We start from the raw sequence: 22494 nt of genomic DNA on the forward strand, positions 1-22494 counted from the left end.
CCTGGCTCCGGAGCTCAAAGCCATCGTGTCCCCGGTGCCCTGAGCCCAAACCATTGCTCCACAGTGGCCCCAGACCAGCACGGGGGCTGGGGGGGGGGGGGGAGATGACAGCGGGAAAGGGATCACACACAGGGGTGAACCAGCCCTGTTCCCCCGGGCTCTGCCCCCTTCCCAGTGCAGCCCAACGACCCCTTTCCTACCACATCGCATCCCATCCCATCCCATCCCATCCCATCCCATCCCATCCCATCCCAACCCATCCCATCCCACTCCAGCTGCGCCTTGCTCCCAGTTTTATTTCCAGGCACAGGAATGGGGGCAGCAGCACCGGGGGCGGTGGCTCCGGCCTGGGGGGCACAGGAGGGTGCTGGGGATGGAGAGCATCCGCCAGGCTCGAAGCACCCCCGGAGGTCGGTTTCTGCCCTGGGTTCCTGCCGCTGGAGAGCGGCTCGGTGCCGTCACAGCACGAACTGTGCCTGGTGCCAGAGGGATGAGGGGTCGGGATGACGGGAGAGGGGATGGAGACGGCGCTGGGCTGCTCCCAGAGCCGGCCCGGGGCTGCGCGCTTCCAGCACCAGCGGCTCCGCTGGCTCCTGGGTTAAAGAGCCACCGGTTCATGAAGCTCCATCCACCTGGGAACGGTTTGGGATGCGTTGGGAAAGCTCTGCCCGTGGTGGAGCCCGAGGAGCATCCCCAGAAGGATCAGCCCCGCGTGTGCTGGGATGAGTTGTAAGGGATAACCCTGGTCCTTATGGGGTTCTGCTCCTCCTGCCCTTTCCCTGGTGCCATGGGCACGGCCCCATGGACACCCCAGGGCGGGTGCTCAGGGTTGGGTGTCCTCAGAGCAGGTCCCTAACCTGCACCTGCTCCTGTTGGCTGCTCAGCTCGAAGGTGTCCTCAGCACTGGGCCAGCCCCAGAACTTCCTTATCCTGGAAGGGAGGAATGGAACTTTCCACCCCTTGAGCGTCCCCATGGACCAGCTCAGCCCGGGGTCCCTGTTCCCACATCCCATCCCATCCCACCCCATCATATCCCCTCCCATCCCACCCCATCACATCTGACCCCACCCCATTCCATCCCATCCCACCCCACTCCATTTCATCCCACCCCATCCCATCCCACCCCATCTCATCCCACCCTATCTCATCCCATCCCACCCCATCCCACTCTATCCCACCCATCGAATCCCACCCCACCCCACCCCATGCAGGGCCATTACCTGGGCCACATCCTCAGAGCCAGCAACGCCAGGGCAGCCACGCAGATCAGAGCCAGGAGCAGCCCCGAGAGGACGGTGAAGGCCAGGAGGTAGCTGAGGGCTGTGGGCAGAGGGGAGCCAGGGCAGAGCCCTCCAGCTATGGGGGTGACCCCCCCCATGCTCCTCCCCTCATGGCTGTCCCCACGGGTCTATGGGACCCCCCCAAGGCTTTGGGGAGCCCAAAGAGGGTTGGAGGGGTCCGTGGGGGGTGGCTGTGGCAGCCAGACCCCCCCCCCCTTGGCCCCAGTGCCAGGCCCCCAGGCTGGGGGCAGCCTTTGGTGGGTAAGGGCACACCATGGGGGGGTCACAGCACCACATTGGGACCCCATTGGGACCCCATGGGATGCTCCCTGCTCCTGCTTCCCCCTGCCCATGTCCCCGTGGCAGGGTGGGGGGAGCGCACCCAGCACCCCAGCAAGGACCAGCACCCTGGTTTCTATTGGACCCAAACCAGCTCCTGCTCGCTTATTGGTGGTCCTGCAGGGTCCCATCCCCACTCACAGCACCCTGGGGTCTCATCCCCATAGCAGAGCAACCTCTGGGTCCCACCCCCCCCCTCACAGCCCCTTGTGGGTCCCATCCCCACTCACACCACCCAGGGGTCCCATCCCCATAGCAGAGCATCCTATAGGTCCCATCCCCATTCACAGCCCCTTATGGGTGGGTCCCATCCCCACTCACAGCCCCCTGTGGGTCCTATCCCCATTCACAGCCCCCTATGGGTCCCCTCCGCACTCACAGCACCGCATGGGTCCCATCCCCATAGCAGAGCCCCGTATGGGTCCCGTCCCCATTCACACCACCCAGGGGCCCCATCCCCATAGCAGAGCATCCTATGGTTCCCATCCCCACTCACAGCCCCCTCTGGTTCCCATCCCCACTCACAGCCCCCTCTGGTTCCCATCCCCACTCACAGCCCCCTCTGGTTCCCATCCCCACTCACAGCCCCCTATGGGTCCCATCCCCACTCACAGCCCCCTCTGGTTCCCATCCCCACTCACAGCCCCCTATGGGTCCCATCCCCACTCACAGCCCCCTGTGGTTCCCATCCCCACTCACAGCCCCCTCTGGCTCCCATCCCCACTCACAGCCCCCTCTGGCTCCCATCCCCACTCACAGCCCCCTCTGGCTCCCATCCCCACTCACAGCCCCCTCTGGTTCCCATCCCCACTCACAGTCCCCTATGGGTCCCATCCCCACTCACAGCCCCCTGTGGGTCCCATCCTCGTTCACACCACCCAGGGGTCCCATCCCCATAGCAGAGCATCCTATGGCTCCCATCCCCACTCACAGCCCCCTATGGGTCCCACCCCACTCACAGCCCCCTCTGGTTCCCATCCCCACTCACAGCCCCCTCTGGTTCCCATCCCCATTCACAGCCCCCTGTGGTTCCCATCCCCATTCACAGCCCCCTGTGGTTCCCATCCCCACTCACAGCCCCCTGTGGTTCCCATCCCCATAGCAGAGCCCCTGTGGCTCCCATCCCCATAGCAGAGCCCCTGCGGCTCCCCCGCTCCCTCACTCACTGTTCACGTCGAAGCTCGCCGCGGCCGTGGCGTTGCCCAGCGCGTTGCTGGCCACACACACGTACTCCCCGGCCGCCTCCAGCCCCGGCTCGCTGAGCAGCAGGCGGAGGGCGTTGTGCGAGGCCAGGGCCCGGAGCCCCGGCGCGGCGGGCGCGGTGCCGCTGGCGGCCAGGAGCTGCCCCCGGCGGTACAGGGCCATGGAGGCGGGCGGGTGGCTCTCGGCCGTGCACTGCACCAGCCCCAGCCGCCCGCTGCGGTTCTCCAGCAGGGTGCTGATGGAGACGTCCCGGGGCGGGTCTGTGCGGGGCGGGGAGGGAGATGGGGCTGGGGGTGAGCCCAGCGCTGGGCTCGGTCCGTAACGCATCCCTCCTGCGGGCTGCAGGAGCCGCAGCCTGGCATCCGCACCCTCCCCAGCCCTTCTTTCCCGTTCCAATGGGAGATTCCCGCCTGGATCAGAGCGTGTTGGCTCCAAATCCAGCTTTTGAGGGGTATCTGCGGTCAGCACCGGATGAAACCCCAACATCCCCTTCCCCGGGTCCAGAGGGAGAGGAGCAGGGCAGGGAGAGGAGGAGGAGACACCAGCATGGGTGGGATGGTGACACAGCACACGGTGCCCAGAGAAGCTGTGGCTGCCCCATCCCTGGCAGTGCTCAAGGCCAGGTTGGACACAGGGGCTTGGAGCAAGCTGCTCCAGTGGAAGGGGTCCCTGCCCGTGGCAGGGGTTGGAACTGGAGGAGCTTTAAGGAGAGAAAAGGGGAAAAGGGAAGAGAAAGGGGATGGGAGAGGGGAAGAGAAAGGGGGGGAGGAAAGGGAAAGGGGAAAGGGAAAGGGGAAAATGGGAGGGAAAAGGGAAAAGGCAAAGGGGAGAGAAAAAGGGAAAAGGGAAGAGAAAGGGGAAACGGGAAAGGGGAAAAGGGAAAGGGGAGAGAAAAGGGGAGAGGGAAAGAGAAAGAAAAGGGGAAAAGGGAAGAGAAAGAAAAGGGGAAAAGGGAAAGGGGAGAGGGGAAGAGAAAGGGCAAGGGGAAAGGGAAAGGAGAGAGAAAAGGGGAAAAGGAAGGAGAAGGAAAAGGGGAAAAGGGAAAGGGGAGAGAAAAGGCGAGAGGGGAAGAGAAACGGGGAGGGAAAGGGGAAAAGGGAAAGGGGAGTGAAAAGGGGAGAGGGGAAGAGAAAAGGGGAGGGGAAAGGGAATAGAAAGGGTAAGGAAAAGGAAAAAAGGGGAAGGAAAAGGAGAAGGGAAAGGGGAAGGGAAAGAGAAAGGGAAAAAGAGAAGGGAAAGGGAAAAGGAAAACAGGAAAAGGAAAAGGCAGGGGAGGAAGAAGAGACACCATAATGGTGAGGGTGCTGAGGCGCTGGCACAGGGTGCCCAGAGAAGCTGTGGCTGCCCCATCCCTGGCAGTGCTCAAGGCCGGGTTGGACACGGGGGCTTGGAGCAAGCTGCTCCAGTGGAAGGGGTCCCTGCCCGTGGCAGGGGTTGGCGCTGGAGGAGCTTTAAGGTCCCTTCAACCCAACCCATTGCATGGCTCTATAAGAGGAGGAAGCCCCTCCGTGCGGATGGGATGCACCCCATGGGGACACTCACAGAGGACGCTGAAGCTGAGCGGGGCCGAGGCGCCGCTGCCCCGTGCCCCGCTCGCCCGGCAGTGGTAGGAGCCGGTGTCAGCGCTGGTGACGCGGGTGAGGACGAGGGCACCGGACGGGCCCTCCAGCAGCCAGCGGCTGTTCCGGTACCACGTGTAGTTGGCTTCGTCCCCCAGCCAGGGGGTGGCCGAGCACGTCAGGGTGGCCGTGGAGCCTTCGGGCACTTCTGGAGAGGGCTCCACAGTGACCGTGACCCCTGCGGAGGAGCAGGGACAGAGCCCAGGCCTTGGGACCGGCGTCATCCCAGAGCCACCCATGGGGGACCCCAGCGGGACCCCGCTCTGGGGCTCAGGACCCCCCTCACCTCCCACATCCAGGCGCAGGGATGAGGATGCGGCGCCGAAGCTGTTGTTGGCTGAGCAGACGTAGACCCCCACGTCCCCCGGCTCCAGAGCCCCCATCCTCACACGCAGGGAGTTGGGGGTCGCCTCGACGGTGACACGGGGGTCGGACAGGCCCCACGTGGAGGCCAGGGCTGCGTGGCCATCCCCGCGGTGCAGGGCGATGTCGGAGGGGGGGACGCTGTCGACGGTGCAGAGCAGGACCGTGCGCTGCCCGCCCCGGGGGTCCACCAAGGAGGTGAAGGACGGGTCTCGGGGGGCATCTGCAATGACAAGGACGGTGTTTCCCCCCTCCCCAAATGACAAACGGGGCTGGGGGGGGTCTCTGGATTCGCTGCTGGATGAAGTGGGGAGGACAAGGGAGGGATGCGATACGCGGGAGCACCCAGGGACACCCCCCCCCCCCCCCCCAGTGCCAGGGTCCGGTGTGTCCATGCACATCCCTATCGCGACATGTCACCAGGTGGCGACATAGACCATGGTCCCGACGGCCTCCCCTCGACAGCGCCATCCCCGTGCTGCCCCCCCCCCTTTCGAGCCCCCTCACTCACAGAGCACCCGGAGGGCGGCGGGGGGGGAGCGGCGGCCCCGCAGCCCCGGCCCCGCTTCGCAGCCGTAGGAGCCCGCATCCGAGCGGCGGGCGGCGGGCAGCAGGAGCCGCGCACCGGGGCCCCCCGGCACCCACCGGCCGTCCTTGTACCACGAGTAGCCGGTCCCCGGGCCAGCGCCCGCGGCCCGGCAGGTCAGAGCCACGGCCGTGCCCTCCAGCACCTCGGCCGAGGGATGGATGCTCACCCTGATGGCTGCGGGGAAGGAACCGTGGGATGGGTTGGGCTGGAAAGGGCTTGGAGATCACCCGCTTCCAACCCCTGCCCTCCTCTGCTTGCGCGGCTCCAGAGCCGCCACCCACCGTTCACAGGGCTGTGGGGACAAGGTGGGCGGCCAGCCCCATAGCCAGCAGCCTCTCCCTGTCCTTCCACCAGCCCCACGTTATCCTGACCCCTCGGGTGCTCTGCTTGCCCAATGGCAACGTTTATTTGGGCTATAACCCTTTGATGCCCACACCAACCCCATTGCTTGGTCCCTACCTCTCGATGCCCACAGCACCCTCTTATTTGGGCCGTACCCCCAGATCCCACACCACCTTCTTATAAGGGTTACATCCCTCCCTGCCCACAATGATCCGCTTGGGGGTCTCCAGCCTCCTGTCCCCCTGCCCAACCCATGGCAACGCCGGACTCACCCTGCACACGGAGGGGCAGGGACCCATGGGTGCTGCCGAGGGGGCTGCGTGCCCGGCACTCGTACTCGCCCTCATCCTGCTCGGATGCTTCCCGGAGCTCCAGCCTCAGCGTGTTGGGAGAAGGGGAGACACGGCTGCTCTGCCAGGGGAGGTCCCCCCCCATGGCCGGGCTGGAGGCCACCACCCGGCCCTCCTTGAGCAGGGTGATCTCGGACAGGGGGTTGCTCTCCACGGTGCAGAGGAGAATGACTGCGGTCCCCTCCTCGCTCTCCTCAAAGGCCTTCACCTGCAGGTTCCTGGGGGGGTCTGAAGGAAGGAAAGAGGAGGAGCTGTAGGCAAGCAGCATCTCAGCGAGTCAGAGCAGCCCCAGGTGCTGGGCTGGGAGCTGGGGAGGGGATGCTCCACTGCCTGCAGCGCAGCATCCGCGGTCCCATAGCAAACCTGACACTCAAAACCATAGATCTTAGGCAGAAGAACGGAACTGGAGGAGCTTTAAGGTCCCTTCCAACACAAAGCATTCCATAATTCCATGATTCTATGCTGTGGAGCTGCATGGCCAGGTCTGCTTACCAGGGTCTAACAGCTAAGCCAAGCCTGCAAGCCTCCCACCCCTCCACACCACGTCCCAAGGAGGGTTCCCAGCCAAGAGGACCCGCCAATGGACACCCCATGGGTTCTCCCTGCCCTTGGTGGGTGCTGGGGACCCCTCTCCACGCCATGAAGCTCCCTGGGGACTCACAGAGGACGCTGAGGGTGATGGGTGCAGAGCTGTGGGTCCGCGCCGAGGTCCGCACGCTGCAGTGGTACGAGGCAGCATCGGGGACAGTGATGTTGGGGAAGGAGAGAACCGGGGAGGAGCCGCTGCTGACCCAGACCTCGTTCTTGTACCAGCTGTAGCGCAGCACCTGCACACCGCTGCTCTCCACCACACAGGTCAGGTTGACAGCATCGCCTTCCCGGACATCCGGGGACGGGGAGATCCGGACCCTGGTGCCTGCAATAGGAGGGGAAGGAGGTGATGCTCGGGGTGGGATGGAGGCGAGGGAGGGCAGTGGGGTGCTTGGTGGGAGGGCTGGTCCTGTGCAGGGCTTTGCTTGGGGCTCTGGCACAGGGTGCCCAGAGGAGCTGTGGCTGCCCCATCCCTGGCAGTGCTCAAGGCCGGGTTGGACACAGGGGCTTGGAGCAAGCTGCTCCAGTGTGAGGTGTCCCTGCAGGGGCTGGGACTGGGTGATCCATTCTATGATCCTGTGGTCCAGCCAGTCCTTTACATCCTCTCCAAGAGGAGCTGCACCTCCTTCACCGTGTGTGGGGGGATGCACTCAGCTCTGGCACATCCATAGATCACCATCCCCACACACACGCGTCTCCCTCCACTTCCCCTCCTTTTCTGTGCTCTCCATCCCATTCCAGCTGCCCTTTGTGTGGCACTGAGCTATCACCGGGGTCCAAACCACAGCACCCTCCCTCCCCGCTGAGCATCCTCCAGCACTGCTTTGCCTTCCCCTCTCCACCACAACCCCCTGCACCCATCTCTCCCCCCCGCTCCCGCAGCTCCGTGCCCCCCCCCCCCAAGCCCGGTACCACCCCCAGCACTCACTGCCGGCGCTGAGGTTGGCCGTGGCGCTGGCGTTGCCATAGGCGTTGCTGGCAGCGCACAGGTACTGCCCCTCGTCCTCCAGCAGCACGGGGCGGATGCTGACCCGCAGCGTGTTGGAGGCCGAGCTGATGCTGAGCCGTGGCCGGGCGCTGGGCTGGGGCAGCGCCGTGGAGGCCACCAGCGCCTGGTCCTTGAAGAGAGCGAGCTCTGCCTGCGGGCTGCTGTCCACCGAGCACTGCAGCACCGCCCGCTGCGCCGGGGGGGGCTCCAGCAGCAGCGCCAGCACCGGCACCCGCGGCGGATCTGCACGGGCGTTGCAGAGGGTGAAGCAGCCCCCACTTAGAGAACAGGAACTATTCCCTCTGCAGCACCATCCCGTGCCCTGCACCCTCCTGCTGCATCCCATCTCATCCTGTCCCACCCCATCCCATCCCATCCCTGGCACCATCCCGCCCCAACCCACCCTGTCCCATCCCACCCCTGGCACCATCCCGCCCAACCCACCCTGTCCCATCCCATCCCATCCCATCCCATCCCATCCCATCCCATCCCATCCCTGACACCATCCCACCACAGCACCATCCCACCCTGTCCCATCTGACCTCTAGCACCGTCTCATCCTCATCCCATCCCATGCCCTGCACCATCCTACTGCATCCCATCTCATCCTGTCCCATCCCAACCCTGGTACCGTTCAACCCTGTCACATCCCCTCCCTGGCACCATCCCATCCCCAGTGCCATCCCATCCCTGGCACCATCCCACCACAGCACCGTCCCACCCTGTCCCATCCCGTCCTATCCCGTCCCATCCCGTCCTATCCCATCCCATCCCTGGCACCATCCCACCACAGCACCATCCCACCCTGTCCCATATGACCTCTAGCACCATCTCATCCTTATCCCATCTCATCCCTGGCACCATCCCACCCTGTCTCATCCCACCCCATCCCATCCCATCCCTGGCACCATCCCACCCTGTCCCATCTGACCTCTAGCACCATCTCATCCTTATCCCATCCCATCTCTGGCACCATCCCACCGTGGCACCATCCCATCCTATCCCTGGCACCATCCCACTGCGTCACCATCCCACCACAGCACCACCCCACCCCGTCCCATCTGACTTCTATCACCATCTGATCCTCATCCCATCCCCTCCTTGCCACCATCCCACCCCATCCCATCCCACCCTGTCCCGTCTCATCCCTGGCAAAAGGGAAAGGAAAAAGGTTTGGGGCAAGGAAAAGGGGAAGGGCAGGAAGATGAAGAGACACCATAACGGGTAAGGGGGGTGAGTCCCACCCCACGCCATCCCGTGGAGGCACATCCCGCCCCACCGCAGCGCACTCTCCCCCCCCAGCCCCGGGAGGCTGCACTCACAGGACACGCTCAGGGCGATGGCCGGGGCCACGCTGGTGCCCGTGGGGCTGCGGGCTCTGCAGTGGTAGGAGCCAGCGGCAGCGCTGGTGACGTGGGGCAGCGCAAGGACGTTGTCGGGGGTCTCCTGGAGCCGCTCGCTGTTCTTGTACCAGGAGTAGACGGTGTCGTCCTGCGGCTCGGCGGCCGTCTGGCACGTCAGGGACACGTCGTCCCCTTCCAGCACCTCCGAGGACGGGGAGATGAGGACGCGGGCAGCTGGAGCACGGGGAGATGCCACTTCCATGACGCGCGCCAGCAGGGCGCAGCGTGTTCTGGTGCTCTCAGAATCATAACCAGGGTGGAAAAGACCTCACGCTCATCAGCTCCATCACCCCAGCATGGCCAAGGCCACCCCTAATCCATGGCACTGAGCACCTCACCCACATGGGTTTTCTCTTCTGAGCAGAGAGGCCTGGGCAGTGCTGGGGCTGGCCCTTTGCGTGCTCCTTTTGGCCAGGGTGCTGGGCCAGATCATGCAGTCTGGGTCATGCTTTGCTTAGAAAGGTTGGACCAGATGACCCTTGAGGTCCCTTCCAACCTGGGATTCTATGATTCTAAGACCTAGGCTTAAGGTGCTGCTCCCTGTCCCCGTTAGCTCATTGCCCCACAGATCCATCACTTATGGTGCCCAGGGATGGGGCTGAGGTGTTTTGGTGCCTGGTACGGGGATGAGTCAGTGCCTCCAGAGCACCACCCAAAGCCTGGGTGGGATCCAGCAGGACTGGGAGGGAGCACAGAAACCAGCTCCCATGTGGACACCTCCACGGAAGCACCATTGGATCTATCACTGCAAGGGCCAGATCCCAACCCAAAAGGTGAATTCAGTTCCCTCTGGGTCACTGGGGAGCTGGACATCACAGCTCAGGTTCTCATCAGCAGTGATGTTTCTCTGTCACCACTGACAGCATTGGAGTTTGTGCCCATTCTGTCCCATCCCATCCCACCCTATCCCATTCTGTCCCACCCCTTTCCATCCCATCCCATTCCATCCCATCCCACCCTGTCCCACCCATCCCATCCCTTCCCGCCTCTTTTCATCCCATCCCACCCCTTTCCATCCAGTCCCACCCCATCCCATCCCACCCTGTTCCATCCCATCCCACCCCATCCCACCCCATCCCATCCCCATCCCATCCCATCCCATCCCATCCTGTCCCACCCCATCCCATCCCATCCTGTCCCACCACATCCCATCCCATCCCACTCCATCCCATCCCACCCCACTCCATCCCATCCCACCCCATCCCATCCCATCCTGTCCCACCCCATCCCACCCCATCCCATCCCACCCCACCTCATCCTGTCCCACCCCTTTCCATCTCATCCAATCTCACCCCATCGCATCCCATCCCACCCCATCGCATCCCATCCCGCCCCGTCCCACCCCATCCCATCCCATCCTGTCCCACCTCTTTCCATCCCACTCCATCCCATCCCACCCCGTCCCACCCCATCCCATCCCATCCCACCCCATCCCACCCCGTCCCACCCTTTCCACCGCCCCCCCCGCCCCACCCCATCTCTCCGACAGCAGCGGGACCCACAAGGGAGCGTTCCCGTCGCTGCCGCCGTGGCGATGCCCTCACCCTGCACTCGGAGGTCGAGGCTCTGCTCCGCGGTGCCGTGCCCGTTGCCGGCCCTGCAGCGGTACCTGCCCTCGTCCGCCGCCGTCACCTCCCGCATCTCCACCTCCAGCGCGTTGGGGGCGGCCGAGACGCGGAGCCGGGGGCTGGGGCCGCCGCCGCCGCTGGACGCGAGCAGGACCGGGCCGCGCAGCAGCTCCAGGCGGGCCGCGGGGCTGCTCCGCACCGAGCACCGGAACACGGCCACGCGGCCGCGCTGAGCCTCCAGCAGCGCCGTCAGCACCAGGGCCCGAGGGGGGTCTGCGCGGGGAGAGGCGGCGCTGAGAGGGGGATGCCCCGGGTGGGGGGAAAGGCTTTAATGGGAGGGGATGGGGAAGGGGAAGGGGAAAGGGGAGAGAAAAGGGGAAAAGGGAAAGGGGAGAGGGGAGAGAAAGGGGGAGAGGAAAGGGAAAGGGGAAAAGGGAAAGGGGAGAGAAAAGGGGAAAAGGGAAAGGGGAGAGGGGAGAGAAAGGGGAGAGGAAAGGGGAAAGGGGAAAAGGGAAAAGGGGAGAGGGAAAGGGGAAAGGGGAGAGAAAAGGGGAAAAGGGAAAGGGGAGAGGGGAGAGAAAGGGGGAGAGGAAAGGGAAAGGGGAAAAGGGAAAGGGGAGAGAAAAGGGGAAAAGGGAAAGGGGAGAGGGGAGAGAAAGGGGGAGAGGAAAGGGGAAAGGGGAAAAGGGAAAAGGGGAGAGGGAAAGGGGAAAGGGGAGAGAAAAGGGGAAAAGGGAAAGGGGAGAGGGGAGAGAAAGGGGGAGAGGAAAGGGGAAAGGGGAAAGGGGAAAAGGGGAGAGGGAAAGGGGAAAGGGGAGAGAAAAGGGGAAAAGGGAAAGGGGAGAGGGGAGAGAAAGGGGGAGAGGAAAGGGAAAGGGGGAGAGGAAAGGGAAAGGGGAAAAGGGAAAGGGGAGAGAAAAGGGGAAAAGGGAAAGGGGAGAGGGGAGAGAAAGGGGGAGAGGAAAGGGGAAAGGGGAAAAGGGAAAAGGGGAGAGGGAAAGGGGAAAGGGGAGAGAAAAGGGGAAAAGGGAAGAGAAAGGGGAAAAGGGAAAGGGGAGAGGGGAAGGGAAAAGGGAAAGGGGAAAGGGGAAAGGGGAAAAGGGAGAGGTAAAGGGGAGAGGGGAAGAGAAAAGGGGAGGGAAAAGGGAAAGGGGAGAGAAAAGGGGAGAGGGAAAGAGAAAGAAAAGGGGAAAAGGGAAGAGAAAGAAAAGGGGAAAAGGGAAAGGGGAGAGGGGAAGAGAAAGGGGAAGGGGAAGGGGAAAGGGAAAGGAGAGAGAAAAGGGGGAAAGGGAAGAGAAGGAAAAAGGGAAAAGGGAAAGGGGAGAGAAAAGGGGAGAGGGGAAGAGAAAAGGGGAGGTGAAGGAATAGAAAGGGTAAGGAAAAGGAAAAAAGGGGAAGGAAAAGAAGGGAAAGGGAAAGGGGGAAGGGGAAGGGAAAGAGAAAAGGAAAAGGAAAGGGAAAAAGAAAAGGGAAAGGGGAAAGGGAAAAGGGAAACAGGAAAAGGAAAAGGCAGGGGAGGAAGAAGAGACACCATAATGGGTGAGGGTGCTGAGGCGCTGGCACAGGGTGCCCAGGGAAGCTGTGGCTGCCCCATCCCTGGCAGTGTTCAAGGCCAGGTTGGACGGGGCTTGGAGCAAGCTGCTCCAGTGGAAGGGGTCCCTGCCCATGGCAGGGGTTGGAACTGGAGGAGCTTTAAGGTCCCTTCCAACCCAACCCTTCCATGGTTCTATGGTGACGCAAGCCACACATCCGATATTACAACCCTGTACGTACACAGCACCTCCAGGGTCACGCTGGGGGAGCTGCGGCTGCTGCTGTTGGTGGTGGCTCGGCACTGGTAGAGCCCCGCATCCTCGCTGGCCACGTGCTGCAGCACCAGGGATGGAGCCGAGCCCTCGGTGAGCTGCTGCCCGTTGCGGTACCAGGTGAAGGTGGGCAGAGCCGTGGAGCTGGTGCTGAGCTGGCACGTCAGGTTGGCAGCATCACCCTCCAGCACGGTCCTGGATGGAGCCACAACAATGCTGGCACCTGCGGGCAGGGCATGGAGGCAGCGTTAGGGTGAGCAGCCCCTCCCGAGGCTGTTCAGCCACCAAAGGGACTGTGCCAAGTGCATCCTTAATCCTGTGATGTCATGATGGGGATGGCTGTGAGCTGGACCGGCACCTTGCAGGAGTCTGCGCTGGGTACCAGCACCCAGACCTCACCAGCCCAGGGATCATGACCTGTGGGAACTCCTCTCAGCTGAAACCCTCGCTATGGCCATGGTGAAGACCTCAGACCCATCAGGAGAAGCTGGAGGGGCTCTAATATCTCCATCTTTTAGCAGCCCCCCTTTAACTTCACTCTGCCCTCCCGCCGTGACTTGTGCACAGCATCTCGTTCAAGAGATGCTCTTTGATGCCTGGTTTGCGTGGCCATGTCCCCGTTTCTGCTCCATCTCTCCCTCTGCCACCATCACCATGAGCTTGTTTCCTTGCCCGGCATTCCCTTCCCACCCTGCCCTTTCCAAGGCACTGCACACAGGACCTGGATCCATCCTGCCCCTTCGCCACACTCACTCTCAGCTCGGAAGTCCATGCTCGCGCTGGCGTTGCCCTCCGTGTTCCCAGCCCAGCACACGTAGGTCCCCTCGTCCTCCAACACCACATCCCGGATCTCCACCTTCAGGCTGTTGTAGGATGAGGTGGCCTGGACCCTGGGGCTGGGGGCTATGGGGCAGCCCCATGTGCAGGCTATCACTTCGTCTCCTCTCCAGAGGGTCAGGTTGGCCTCTGGCTCGCTCTCAGCAGTGCACTGGATGATGCCCATGCGCCCGCCCTGGGTCTCCAGGAAGGAGCTCATCGCCGGTTGCCTCGGTGGGACTGCGGGGTTAAAACAGCTCTGGGTGAGAACAGGGGGGATCCCGGAGGTTGGGAGAAGCCCAAGATCCCAAGGGATTGATTGCTGCTTTCCAATGAATGCATCCCATGACCCTCCAGGCACTGAGGTCCTGGGGCTCTCTAAAACTCCACAGGACATCCTAAACCCCTGGTTCTTGGGAACTGGGGGATTCTCCAGATTCCCCCCCCCCCCCCAATCCAGATTCAGCTGGAAAAGGGGAATTCTCCACATGTTTATATCCAACAGCTCCTTGGTGATGGTGGAGACCCCGTGGGGGGAGCAGCAGAACCCCCCACCCCAGAACCCCCCACCCCAGCCCCAGGATCCCTCTTGCTGGCAGCATTGCCCAGGATCTGCAGCAGAGCCCCAGGACCCTCAGCATCACCCCAGGACCCTCAGCATCACCCCAGAACCCACAGCATCACCCCAGGACCTCAGCATCACCCCAGAACCCTCGGCATCACCCCAGGACCTCAGCATCACCCCAGGACCCGCAGCATCGCCCCAGGACCCGCAGCATCACCCCAGGACCCGCGGAAGCGCCCAGCAGCACGCACAGAGCACACGGAGCGGGGCTGCCTCGGACTCGTCGCTGCCGTTGCGGCTCCGGAGCCGGCACTGGAAGGCGCCGGCGTCCTCGGCGCGGACGGAGCGGAACCGCAGCGCCGGGGCCGAGCTCTCCCGCAGCCGTTTGCCGTTGCGGAACCAGGCGTAGAGCGCGTCCTCCGCAGCACCCCAGGGCCCCGCGCACGTCAGGGTCACCGCGGCCCCTTCCCGCACCTCCGCCGAGGGCTGGATCAGGACCTCTGTGCCTGAGGGACGGAGGGGAGAGGAGAATCGCGGAGGGACCTCTGGGATCCAGTCCGACCCTTCCCTGCGCTGCCAAGGCCGCCGCTGACCCATGGCACCGAGGGCCTTGTGTACGCGGTGTGTGACCACCTGCAGGGATGGTGAGTCCTGGGAATCGCCACTTTCCTGGGGTGGATTCTCTTCCCGGATGGAAGGGAATCCTCTCCTGCACCCTCCACCCCTCCCCTGGCTCCATCCACTCAGCCTCCCCCTAAGGCAGGAGCCGGGCAGCGCCATCCCTTGCAGGCGCTCTCGGTGCCAATGGCTGCATCTTTGGTACGCGATGTTCCCTGGGGATGCGGGACATCACCTGGGATGCCTCCACTGGAGCTGCTCACCCCAGCTCTGTGCCAACAGCCTTTCCTGAGCCTTTACCCAAGTGAGATGCTCCCAGGGCAGGCTCAGTCCCCTGTGTCTGAAACGGAACCCCAACCAGCCACTGCAGCACCCAAACTCTCTGGAGCTGGACCCTGAAGTCTGCTTTGGTTTCTTTCGGCATCCTAAGGGCTGTTCCTCTTGGACATGGCTCTGTGGGACTATTCCCTCCTCCTTTTCCTTGGCTGCTGCCTCTGTCACCCCCAAACCATCAATGCTGGGGGAGCCCTGGGGTGCAGAGTGTTGAGGGCTGGAGCAGGAGGAGCCCCGATGTGCACCCCTGGGTGCTTGTGGGGACAGAGCCGACACAGCTTGGACAAACTCTGCTATAGGTATTGAAACCTATGGGAGCACCTTTAGCTCTGCAGACAGCTTTGAGCCCCCGAGGTGGAGAAGGGCTGCACAAAGGGCACTGCCACCACACGGTCCCCAAGACACCCGCGTCCCTGTGCCACACGGGTCCCTCCAACAGCCCCAGCAGCCCCAGCCCCATGACCCACGGCCAGGAGCTCGGAGGTGCCCTCCCACCCCCAGCAAGGGGACTCACCACGGGCGATGAAGACCTTGGTGGCACTGGCGTTGCCGTGGGCATTGCTGGCGGTGCAGCGGTATTCCCCGCTGTCCCGGGGCCCTGCTCCACGGATCTCCAGCCTCAGGGCGTTGCGGGAGCTGGTGACAGCGAACTGCTGCTGTGGGGCCGCCTGCGACCCGCTGGTTGCCACCAAGGTGCCGTCGCGGTACACGGCCACGGCGGCCGGGGGGTAGCTGTCCACGGCGCAGTGGATGATGGCCAAGCGGCCTCCGTGGGCCTCCTGGAAGAGCGTGATGGTGGGGGTCCGGGGGGGGTCTGTGGGGGGAGAGGGGGGCATTAAAGCTCACCCGGTTCCAACCCACAAGGTCCCTTTAGGTCGCATCCACCCTTGGCTTCTCCTCCGAGCGCTTTCTCCCTTATGTAAAGTGCCTGCGTCAAAGCTAACCCCAGCGCTGTTTGATCCCCCCCCGACCCCCAGAAGCTCCCGAGCTGTTATCACCGCAGCTGGTCCTCACTCAGCGGCCTCCCTGCGGCTCCCGGTGTGCACGGAGGAGCAGGAGATGCGGCGAGGAGCAGGCAGCCCCATGGCGCAGCAGCCACCGCTCAATGGTACCCCCAAGCACACCTCGTGACCGGGAGTCGCTGCCTTCGGGGGAAGGACTGACACCCACCTCCAGCCGGACACCCGGTGGTCGGGTTTGGCTTCTTGCACCACCCGCGGCCCAGAGGGACCCTCACTGCGGGAGCACTCACAGGTCACGCTCAAGCTGACGGCTGGGGAGGTGTCGCTGCCCCGGTCGTTGGCCACCTTGCAGCAGTAGTAGCCGGCGTCGGCGGCGGTGACGTGGTGGAAGAGCAGGGTGTGAGCGGAGCCCTCCTTGAGCCAGGCGCCGTTCTTGTACCAGGCGTAGTGGAGGTCCTGGCCCTGGTGCCCGGGGACGTCGCAGGACAGGGTGGTGGCCGTGCCCTCCAGCACCTCGGCCGCGGGGCTCACCGAGACGGCTGCGGCTGAGGGAGGTGGGAGCGTGGTCGGGGTGGGGCTCAGGGGCAGGAGAGCAGCTTCAGACACTCCCAAGGTGTGGGGCAGAGCCCGGGCACGGGAGGGAGCTCCTCTGAGCCCCCGCTTGTTCCCGGCCACCACTGGTGCCTTGGGCATCAGTTCCGGTTCTGGCTTTATCATGGAATGGGATGGGTTGGAAGGGACCTTAAAGCTCCTCCAGCCCCAACCCCTGCCACGGGCAGGGACCCCTTCCACTGGAGCAGCTTGCTCCAAGCCCCTGTGTCCAACCTGGCCTTGAGCACTGCCAGGGATGGGGCAGCCACAGCTTCTCTGGGCACCCTGTGCCAGCGCCTCAGCACCCTCCCAGGGAAGAGCTTCTGCCCGAGAGCTCAGCTCAGCCTCCCCTCTGCTGTTAAAGCCAGTTTGCCGCAGGGACGAAGCTCATGGCAGTGCCCTTCACCTCTCCCAGTCTGCCCTGGGGGAGCTCTATGGGGAGCAGAGCAGCCCCAGCATCTCCAGACTGGTGAAGATGGACCCCGATGTGGGATGGCTCCTGGGCAATGCAGTGGTCTGGGGCTTGTCTCTGCTGATGGAAGGCCCTGGCTCTGAGCCCCCACGAGCTCTGACAACCCAATTCCCACTCAGCAGTGGGAAATCCCTCCCCGTCCTGCCTTTGGGGCTCACCAAAACCCCGTGCCAAGAAGGCCGTGTTATGATGGACTCATTGCAGTCCACCATGGGCTCCTCGGCTCCTGGTTCATCAGCCAGCACCAACCACCTTGGTGCCAGCCCCAGCCCCACAGCAGTCTGGACTCGTTGGCTGGACTCCCTGCTGCCCCCGTGGCCCTGCTCCATCCCCGCCCCGTCCTTGGACAAGCTCTTTGGCACTTACAGAAGATGTAGAGCATCACAGCAGGCGCCACAGCAGCCCCGAGGGCGTTCTCAGCCTCGCAGTGGTACTGCCCGTAGTCCTCCCGGCGCACCCCTCGCAGGGTCAGGATCTGCTTGGTGCCCATGGGCACCCCATCCTTGTACCAGCGGTACAGCGAGACCGGGGGGTGGCTGCTGCCCACCGTGCAGGTGAAGGACACGGTGTCACCCACGCGGATGTTCTGCCCGGAGGGGTTCACCGACACTTGGGTGTCCTTAGGGGTGTCTGCAGGGGGACAGACGGACACGGTGGGCACCATGGGTGCACTATGGGATCCAGCCATAGCCCGTCCTGCTGCCTGTATGCAATGGGCTGGGATGGGGGGCAAAGCTGCCACGCTGGCCACAAAGAGGATGCACCACCACGGAGCAGGGAGTTGGAACTGGATGATCTTCAGGTCTTTTCCAACCCAAACCATTCTGGGATTCTATGGACAGAGCATGGAGAGCCGTGGGGGTATGGGATAAGGTGGAGGGATCATAGAATCGTGGAATAGTTAGGGCTGGAAAGGACATTAAGAGCATCCAGTTCCAACCCCCCTGCCATGGGCAGGGACACCTCACACTAAACCACGGCACCCAAGGCTCTGTCCAACCTGGCCTTGAACACTGCCAGGGATGGAGCATTCACAGCCTCCCTGGGCAACCCATCCCAGTGCCTCAGCACCCTCACAGGAAAGAATTCCCTCCTTATCTCCAATCTAAAGCCTTGGTCCTGCTCTTTGAAGGGCCCCGGGAAGGGATGAGGAGGCACAACGGGTGGCCGGAGGGGGCCCGGGGCGGTGCGGCCATGGCAGGGCTGTCCCCATCCCAGCGCCCCGCTCAGCATCCCCACGTACGTCTCACCCGCAGGACAACCTCCCTGGCCGCCTTCCTGGAGCCGTAGGAGACCTCGCAGAGCAGCTTCCTGGAGTGGTCCCTCCACGAGAAGGACGTGGTGAGGGTCAGGTAGTGCCCGACCCCACTCGTGTCCATCTGCACGCGGCCGGACACCACCGAGACCTGTGGGTCGTGGCCCTCCCAGCGCAGGGCGATGTCTCCCAGCGGGCACGCGTAGGGTGCGGAGCACTCCAAGGTGGACGTTTGCCCCTCGCTTTGCTCCTCGCTGCCGGCAATGCTGGGCTTCTCGAGGTCCTCTGGGGACGGAGAGCACAGCGAGGGGGGGGTTCCCCATGGGGCGGGCAGGAGGGGAGATGGGGGGGAAGACCGGGCTTGCCGCTGCACCCACCCGACACGCTGAGCACCGCGTCCTGCGCCGCCGACCACCGGTCTCCGTTGACGATCTCAAAGCGGAACCGATAGGGCCCGCTGTCCCCCACCGTCACCCCCTGCAGCTGCAGGGTGCAGTTCCGAGCCGAGGGGTCCCCCAGGAGCTGGGCCCTGCCCTGAAAGTGAGCGTCCACCTCCCGGGCCGCCGAGTGGAACACGAGCGTCTTCTGCTCGGTGTAGTCCTTGTACCAAATGGCCACCAAGCCGTCGTCGGTGGCCACCTCCTCCGGGAAGCTCAGCGAGCAGGGAATCACCACGCAGGAGCCGCTGATGCCCCGCAGGGATCGGGGGTAGGAGACACCCCAAGAGCCGAGGGCTGTGTGGGACGAGGGCAGAGGGATGCGGGGCTGTGCCGTGTGGTCCATGGCACCCCGCTCCCCTCCTGGGACATTCCCGGGCCAGACTGAGCTCCCGAGATGCTGGAATAGGCAAAGAGGGGCTTGGGATGGGGAGAGGTGGGAGAGGAGGATGGGGGAGTGGGATCGGGGGGGGTGATGGGGAAAAGGTGGATCTGGGGCAGCACAAGGCACGGGTGGATTGGAAAAGCAAAGGCCTCAATAAGCAGTGGAAAGGGCAAGTTTGCAATCCTGGCTCCTCAAAAGCTTATTTCTATCTCCTGCCCCTGTTCTCTGTGTCCTCGTCCTTTCTCTGCTGCCTTGGCTGTCCCCATGATGCCCACCCCATCCCTGGACAGCGGTGGGGCAGGAGGCAACGGGTCTCTTGGTGGCACCAGCACTGTACCTGGTGGGATGAGGCTGGCCAGGAGGATGAGCCATGGGCACAGGAGCATGGCAGCACCCCGGGCTCTGGTGGGGGTCCTGGGGGGCAGAGGCAGGGCAGGAGCAGGCAGTGATGGTGGGAGCGAGGTGGGGGTCTCCAATGTCAGCTTTGGGCAGAGGGGACCCTGCCAACAAGAAGAGGTGGCCAAAGGCCTTGGGAATGTCGAAGTGCCATGGAATCAAGGAATGGGGTGGGTTGAAGGGACCCTAAAGCTCCTCCAGCTCCAACCACGGGCAGGGACCCCTTCCACTGGAGCAGCTTGCTCCAAGCCCCTGTGTCCAACCTGGCCTTGAGCACTGCCAGGGATGGGGCAGCCAATGGATTGAGTCCAGCTCAGATCCTGGCAACCTCCCCCTATGGCACCCGGCTGCTCCTGACTCCTCTTCCTCCATCAGGGATGCGCCAACGCCTTCCATTCCCAACACCTGCTTTGTATTTGTGCTGCTCGCTCGGTCTGGGGAGGCTCCGAAGCTCTCAGAGCAAAGTGCAGCAGCAGGAGCACACGGGATGGCCCCTGGGTGACCATCGGGGGGGTGAAAGGCCAGAAATAGCCCTGGGCAGGGAGCAGGCGGAAGGAAACGCTGGCTCAGCACCAGGTCCTGCTCCTGCCGGAGCCGGGTTTCATTTCTGCCCCCTTCCTCCCGGTTTCGGTTTCTGGCCTCGAGGGGACCTTTGGGGCAGGATGGACCCCGGCCCCCATAGCAGAGGCTGTGGTTGGGGCCCTGCCCCTCAATCAACAGCATGAAGGCATTAGGTGGGGTTTCTCAACACCCGTTTTGCAATGGGGGTGATGGGGGGACGCATGCTGAGGGCAGCGGGGACCCGGGGCAGGCACCGGGAGCACCCGGAGCAGGATGCGCTGTGCACTGACACCTGGGGTGGCCCGGGCAAGGGAACCCGGGATAGAGGGGAAAGAGGAGGTTACACAGGGAAGGAGCCCGTTAGGGTCCCCTCTGCCTCACAGCCAGGCTGAGCAGGAGCTGCCATCAACCAGCAAAGTCCACACAAGGATCCCGTGCGTGGCAGCGAGGGAGGGCTCTGACTTGGGATCAGGGACTCATGGAATGGGTTGGGTTGGAAGGGACCTTAGAGCTCCTCCAGCCCCAACCCCTGCCACGGGCAGGGACCCCTTCCACGAGAGCAGCTTGCTCCAAGCCCCTGTGTCCAACCTGGCCTTGAGCACTGCCAGCGATGGGGCAGCCACAGCTTCTCCATTCAACCCCTTCCAATGTCCCTCCACCCTCCTTGTATCCCCTCGGGCAGGTTAAAGCCATTCCCCTTGGCCTGGCCCTACATCCCTTGTCCCAAGCCCCTCTCCAGCTTTCCTGCAGCCCCTTCAGGCACTGGAGCTGCTCTCAGGTCTCCCCTTCAGGAGCCTTCTCTTGTCCAGGCTGCCCCAGCCCAGCTCTCTCAGCCTGGCTCCAGAGCAGAGCTGCTCCAGCTCTCGCAGCATCCCCGTGGCCTCCTCTGACAGCTTTGAGCAGGTCACCACCTCCTCACCCCCCATTGCCATAGGAGTGGGGCCAAAGCGGGGCTGAGCGTGAAGAAGGGAAGCCTCAGGTGCTGGTCCCTCCAGCCTCCACCGTCTCCCATTGCAAAGATGCACCCAGCCCTGCCCCACCGCTGCTCCGGCACCACTCCTGTCCGGTCCCAAAGGCCATCGCTGCATCCTCCACACGTGCTGGAAGCGCCTCAGTCCCAAACCACCCTCCCGCTGCTGCCATCGAGGCTTTCCCCCAGGGTCATGCTCCGAGGGGTGCAGGTCGGCTGCATCCCACGCTCCAGAGGCATCCCCGAGCCTGGACCACAACCTGGAGCTCTGTGCGGCTTCCCCATCCCCAGAAGCAAGGGATGAGGCTCAGCCCCTTGAAGATGCTCCCACCACCGCCGCATCCCCTCCAGCACCATGCACCCCATGAGGAACCAGTGCCACCCTCATACCCACCACAGCCCCACAGCACGAGCCCCATGGGCAGTCTGTCCCGTGGCCCCATCCCAGGCATTACCTGGCAGCGCCGGTGCTGGGTCCCAAGCCGTGGCATTGGGAATGGTGACCGTCCTTCCCCACCCCGGGATGGGTTATGTGTGTGTGTGGGGGTGAGGAGCCCAAACCCACACCACTTCCCTGTTCAGGGCTTTGTCCCTGCCACTGCTTTTGGGAAGTGGCTGCAGCCTCAGCTGGTTCTTGCCTTGTGCTGATCCGGGCGGGTTCGGGGACCCACAGAGGGGCTGGCAGCACCCATTGACAAGGCTTAGGGGTGCCTTGGCAGAGCACCCTCCACCCTGTGGATGGGGCAGAGCCAGAGCAGGGCGATGCCCAGCCCCGGGGCATCCCCACAGCACCCCAAGAGGGTCTTGGGTTCTGCTGGGACGCCCTGAGCCCCCAGTGCGGGTGCCCGTGGGGATGGGGATGCTGGTGCAGCCCTCACCTGGGGCAACCAATCACCAAGAGGCTTTATCCTTGTTAATTCATGGATCCCTGGAATCCCAGCCTGGTTTGGGGTGGAAGGGACCTTAAAGCTCCTCCGGCTCCGACCCCTTCCACTGGAGCAGCTTGCTCCAAGCCCCTGCATCCATCCTGGCCTTGCTGTGCCTGCTGATGGTCCCCATGGATGTGACACTGTGGGGAACAGTCACAGCCCGGCACATCCCACCGGGCTCCCTGCAGGAAGGGCTCCATGCAAGCAAGGAAGGGGTGTTCAGGGCTGCTCTTTAGCTTAAAGAAGGGATTTTCCAACAGGACGAGTCCCCCTCAATTCCTACTGGGAGGTTTCAGCACAAGCAGCTCCATTTGCTTGCCGTGAGCAGGGAGCTCGCTGAGTGCTGTGGATTCCAGGCGCTGGGATGGAGTTATCCTTTGGGACTTCCCTAGCAGGGCTGGGCTTTGGCCTCGGGGGGAGCAATGCTGACAGCAGGCTCATGGCCCCGTTGTTGCTCCCTGTTTGCCCTAGGTCCCCATGAGCACCAGGGGCACGAAGCAGGGGACAAGGAGGCTACAGCCATCAGCAGAACCTGCGACCCCATGGGGTAAGAACTGCTCACGTATGGAGGTGGAGAAGGAACCCGAGGAGGTGTCGGAAGACCCCAGCCCAAAATCCACCCTTGGGTTAACAGGCACAAAGGGGGTGGGTGCGTAAATGATACGGATGGAATTGCCCATGGATTTACCTGCTGGGGCCCTCTCTGGAGTCACCCGGAGCTGCCCCTATTGCTGTACACCCCATTTGTTACATCCTTTCATCCT

The 22494-nt window shown here is 63.6% G+C and overlaps 1 protein-coding gene across 2 annotated transcripts; it reads right to left on the reverse strand.

Moving 5' to 3' along the window:
• Positions 1-485: 485 nt before the first annotated feature.
• On the reverse strand, positions 486-19725 carry SIGLEC1 (sialic acid binding Ig like lectin 1). 2 transcript variants are annotated; one of them, XM_062633779.1, is made up of 21 exons: positions 19212-19725; positions 18430-18786; positions 18041-18337; positions 17164-17427; positions 16025-16279; positions 15287-15586; positions 14073-14327; positions 13194-13496; positions 12409-12663; positions 10612-10908; positions 8987-9241; positions 7605-7907; positions 6747-7001; positions 6008-6313; positions 5316-5567; positions 4728-5027; positions 4365-4619; positions 2786-3082; positions 1221-1320; positions 858-930; positions 486-717 (listed from the first exon to the last, which is right to left on the reverse strand). In XM_062633779.1, exons 1-21 carry the CDS (start codon positions 19258-19260, stop codon positions 703-705), a joined length of 5043 nt encoding a protein of 1680 aa, XP_062489763.1. In that variant the 5' UTR covers positions 19261-19725; the 3' UTR covers positions 486-702. The 2 variants fall into 2 exon arrangements, with proteins under 2 accessions (XP_062489763.1, XP_062489762.1); XM_062633778.1 differs by having other exon boundaries at positions 486-632; positions 19212-19724.
• Positions 19726-22494: the final 2769 nt, after the last annotated feature.

Source organism: Pezoporus occidentalis, unplaced genomic scaffold, assembly GCF_034315485.1.
Source record: "Pezoporus occidentalis ecotype Australia unplaced genomic scaffold, CSIRO_AGI_Poc_V1 ctg402, whole genome shotgun sequence".
Classification (NCBI taxonomy): Eukaryota; Metazoa; Chordata; class Aves; order Psittaciformes; family Psittacidae; genus Pezoporus; species Pezoporus occidentalis.

Bases quoted from the DNA above. Each gene is read 5' to 3' on its own strand.
- SIGLEC1 (XM_062633778.1), bottom strand. From the start codon at position 19,260: ATGCTCCTGTGCCCATGGCTCATCCTCCTGGCCAGCCTCATCCCACCA. The intron at 14,328-15,286 runs GTGAGTCCCCTT...TCCGTCCCTCAG, and splicing joins CAAGGTCTTCATCGCCCGTG to GCACAGAGGTCCTGATCCAG. The intron at 7,908-8,986 runs GTGAGTGCAGCC...ACGCCCGTGCAG, and splicing joins CATCGCCCTGAGCGTGTCCT to ATCCGCCGCGGGTGCCGGTG.